Source organism: Diabrotica virgifera, chromosome 10, assembly GCF_917563875.1.
Source record: "Diabrotica virgifera virgifera chromosome 10, PGI_DIABVI_V3a".
Lineage (NCBI taxonomy): Eukaryota > Metazoa > Arthropoda > Insecta > Coleoptera > Chrysomelidae > Diabrotica > Diabrotica virgifera.
In genome coordinates, this window is record NC_065452.1 from 74,101,625 (window position 1) to 74,105,139 (window position 3,515).

Genomic DNA, 3,515 nt, shown 5'->3' on the forward strand with positions numbered 1-3,515 from the left:
TTTCCACAGCATCAACATCTGCTTCTGATAACATTCATGTGGAAACACCTGTTTGCACAAAAATCAACAGAATACAATCATTTTGTGATCGAATGACACACGAACAAAATAACGAATTGAATATTTTGCTTGCTAGAGCTATTTACACCAGTTCAGCACCACATTCAATTACCGAGAATGAAGATTGGAAATTGTTTTTTAAAAAAATTAGACCTTCATACACCTTACCATCGAGATATATGTTATCAAATCGTCTCCTGACCGAAGAGTACGAGCGAGTTGAAGTTCAAGTTAATGATAAAATTAAGCAAGCTGACAATTTATCATTGCAATGCGATGGTTGGTCCAACTTGCGAAATGAAAGTGTAATTAATTTCATTGTTACAACACCCGAACCGTTATTTGTCAAATCAGTACTAACAAAAGCAGAGAAGCATACCGCAGAATATATAACAAAATTAATGGTTGAAGTTCTGGAGGAGTATGGACCTAAAAAATTTTTCGCTATTGTGACTGATAACGCAAAGAATATGAGGAAGGCTGTGAGACAATGTGAAGAGATGTATCCCCATCTTGTATCATACGGCTGTTTAGCGCACACATTACATTTATTGTGCAGCGATATTTTGAAATTATCTTCAATAGAGACACATTTGTCACATATTATACATATCGTTAAAACTATTAACCAGTGTCAAGTACTGAGAGCTCAATTCACAGAAATAAGAAATGAGATGAAGTGTGGAGTGTCTCTTAGCCTACCTGTAAAAACAAGATGGGGTTCACATGTAAAATGTCTTCAAGATCTGACTAAATGCAAGTCCGTCCTACAACGTCTAGCAATATCTCCAGATAAAACAATTCAAGATAGAATACGCAGCGCAAAAGCAAATTTACTTGATGAAGGATTCTGGATAAATTCTAGCGCTCTTGTTGAATTGCTTAAGCCAATTACTGAAGCAATAACACGTCTTGAAGGAGATTCTTCGTCAATTCATTTGGTTTGTGAAACTTTCGCGAAAATCGGTAGTAACATATCTACTCATTTAGAATGCGTGAAACTAACGGATTGCGAAAAAACAGAAGCGATGGATAAATTTATATCAAGGAAGGAATACGCCCTTCAACCGATCCATTTTGCCGCAGACTTACTAAACCCTCGGTCTGTTGGTGCAAATTTATCATCAGCCGAAAGGATTGAAGCGATGAAATACATTACTACTATGTCAACCACGACCACGATAGAGATTGGTGATGAAGGAGTGTCAAAGATTACTGAGGATTTAGGAAACTATTTAGCTAAAACAGACTTTTTTGGCGAAACATTTTTATGGAACATACTCGATAATGTCTCTTTGGTTACATGGTGGAAAGGATTTTGTGGACATTCATGCCTCTCCAAAGTTGCAGTCAGGATATTGACAATGCCGTGCACTTCTGCGGCAACAGAGAGAAGCTTTAGCTCCCAGAGCAGCATTCATACGAAGAGAAGAAATCGCCTAACAACTCAAAGGGCAGCAAATTTAAATTATATACAATATAATTCAAAATTGCTGAAACGTTCACGACAACATCACATACAAAGTCAATATCCTATAGAAGAGACTGTACAGAACAACGTTTCGATAGAAGGTAGAAACTTACAGAAGGAGATAGAAGTAATTGAAAACCATATTTCCGAAGAGGAAGAATTAGACGAGGTAATTTTAAATTTAGGCATTTTTTAGATATGTGATATGTGCATGTGATATATGCAGTTTGCTTCTTTTCCGATTTTCCAATGCATTCCACCGTTTTCGAATAAAAAATTATAAATCTTATGTTTTCAGACAATATCATCATGGCATTCAAATACAACAGGAAATGGAAATTCCGACGATGATTTTAATTTTGCTGACTTTGCAATGACCGATGATGAAATTGATCAAAGAATGGAAACTAGGGAACAGAGACCAGCACGCATTTTGAGACAAAGCAAAGTGAACATTTTAGAAAACGTCTTAATGAAATCGGTAAATTAGTGTAAACACATACATATTTATTGTTTATATTCCAAAATTATCAATTTCAGGGTAAAGGCACAGAACAACCCCAAAAAAAAACGGAAGTCGAGAAGGATACTTCAGATGCCGAAAACAAGGTAGTTAGATCTGTATATATTATATTATAAACCCATTATTTTTACTCTCTATGTTTACACTTTCCTATTTAATTTCAGGATGCAGTTCTGGATTTGCCGGAGATAAAAAAAATTACACAAGGCTCATTGGAAGAGCAAACAATTGAAACTTCGACGTTTTATAACAAGAAGGTCTCCAGTTGTCTGCGAAAAAGGAAGTTGTGATTTATAAAAGCCGCTTAAAACAAAACTAAAGAACCTATGTTTTCATTTCTTTATTATTTGTATGTATTTCTTATCCACTTTTCTTTATTTCATAAGTATGTAGTTACTTTGTGTTTATTATATTCAATATGAATGCAAACAATTGATTTTTTAATACAATGAACATAAATTACATAAGTTACATAAATTACATCTGGTTTGTAATTTTTGGGTAATTTTACACGTGTAACTTACAATTTCTGAAATTACACGTAATTTCACATCGCTAGTTATGGTTGATGAGTTATTTAAAAATATAATGCAATACCGCCATATCTTACAAATATTTATAATGGTTAAATATTGCTTGTTTTTCAAAAAAGATATCCATTCGTGTGCTATTGAATTACTAATATTATAATATTCAATTACTTGTCTTAAAATATCTATTTTGTAGAAGAAGAAAACCGCAGTTGTATCGGTATTGAATGGGATGTGCGATATATTAAGATAAATGAGCTTTTAAGCTTCGAAAAAGCGTATTATCGCATTTTTCAGATTTTAAATCGCCCCTAACTCGAAAACTATCAACTTTTGAGAAAAATGACAAGATACCGTTCTTTCCAATTTCTGGCCAAAAATTTCGCCCTCAAATTTCCTTCCGCAAAGAAACCGAAACATAATTTTCTTTCAGACGGGAGCGGCCTCACAACATGGACTAAATGTTTCTTGCTATTAACATTGTTATTAGGCGTTGATAAAATTACTGTTTAAACAATTTGGCATCATAGCCAATTGAGCCGATGGGTAAAAGTGTTCAGGTTTCTACATATTACTGAGTCATCATGTAGAAATCTACAATTAAGTTGAAAATGTTACCACAATGGCATGCTACAGTAGAGCCATCTCTAGGATCAGAAACAAATTAATTGAGGGTTCATATCAACCTTAAGCGTAGTTGGTGAAGTAGGATTATTTATTATATTTAATAAAAAGTAGCAAAATAAAGAGTCATTCGGTCATTCATTTTAAGCCAATTAACATCCTTATATAAATGTGATATATGATCAAATTTGCGCAAACCATTTATGTCCTGTTTGTGGTCATGTTGTATGTCCTGTTATGACCTGTTTATGGTCAGGCTACCATAAATAAAATCACAGTAATTAAAATTAAATAAGATGAGAGCTTC

The 3,515-nt window shown here is 33.7% G+C and overlaps 1 protein-coding gene across 1 annotated transcript; it reads left to right on the plus strand.

Annotated features, from left to right (window-relative positions):
• Positions 1–1,063: 1,063 nt before the first annotated feature.
• LOC126893458 (uncharacterized) lies at positions 1,064–2,099 on the plus strand. The gene is made up of 2 exons (XM_050663667.1): positions 1,064–2,012; positions 2,072–2,099. The coding sequence occupies exon 1, from the start codon at positions 1,089–1,091 to the stop codon at positions 1,725–1,727; it is 639 nt and encodes a 212-aa protein (XP_050519624.1). The 5' UTR covers positions 1,064–1,088; the 3' UTR covers positions 1,728–2,012; positions 2,072–2,099.
• The last annotated feature ends 1,416 nt before the right edge of the window (positions 2,100–3,515 follow it).

What these genes read in the sequence shown, in the direction of transcription:
- LOC126893458 (XM_050663667.1), top strand. Translation starts at nt 1,089, where the DNA reads ATGGATAAATTTATATCAAGGAAGGAATACGCCCTTCAACCGATCCAT.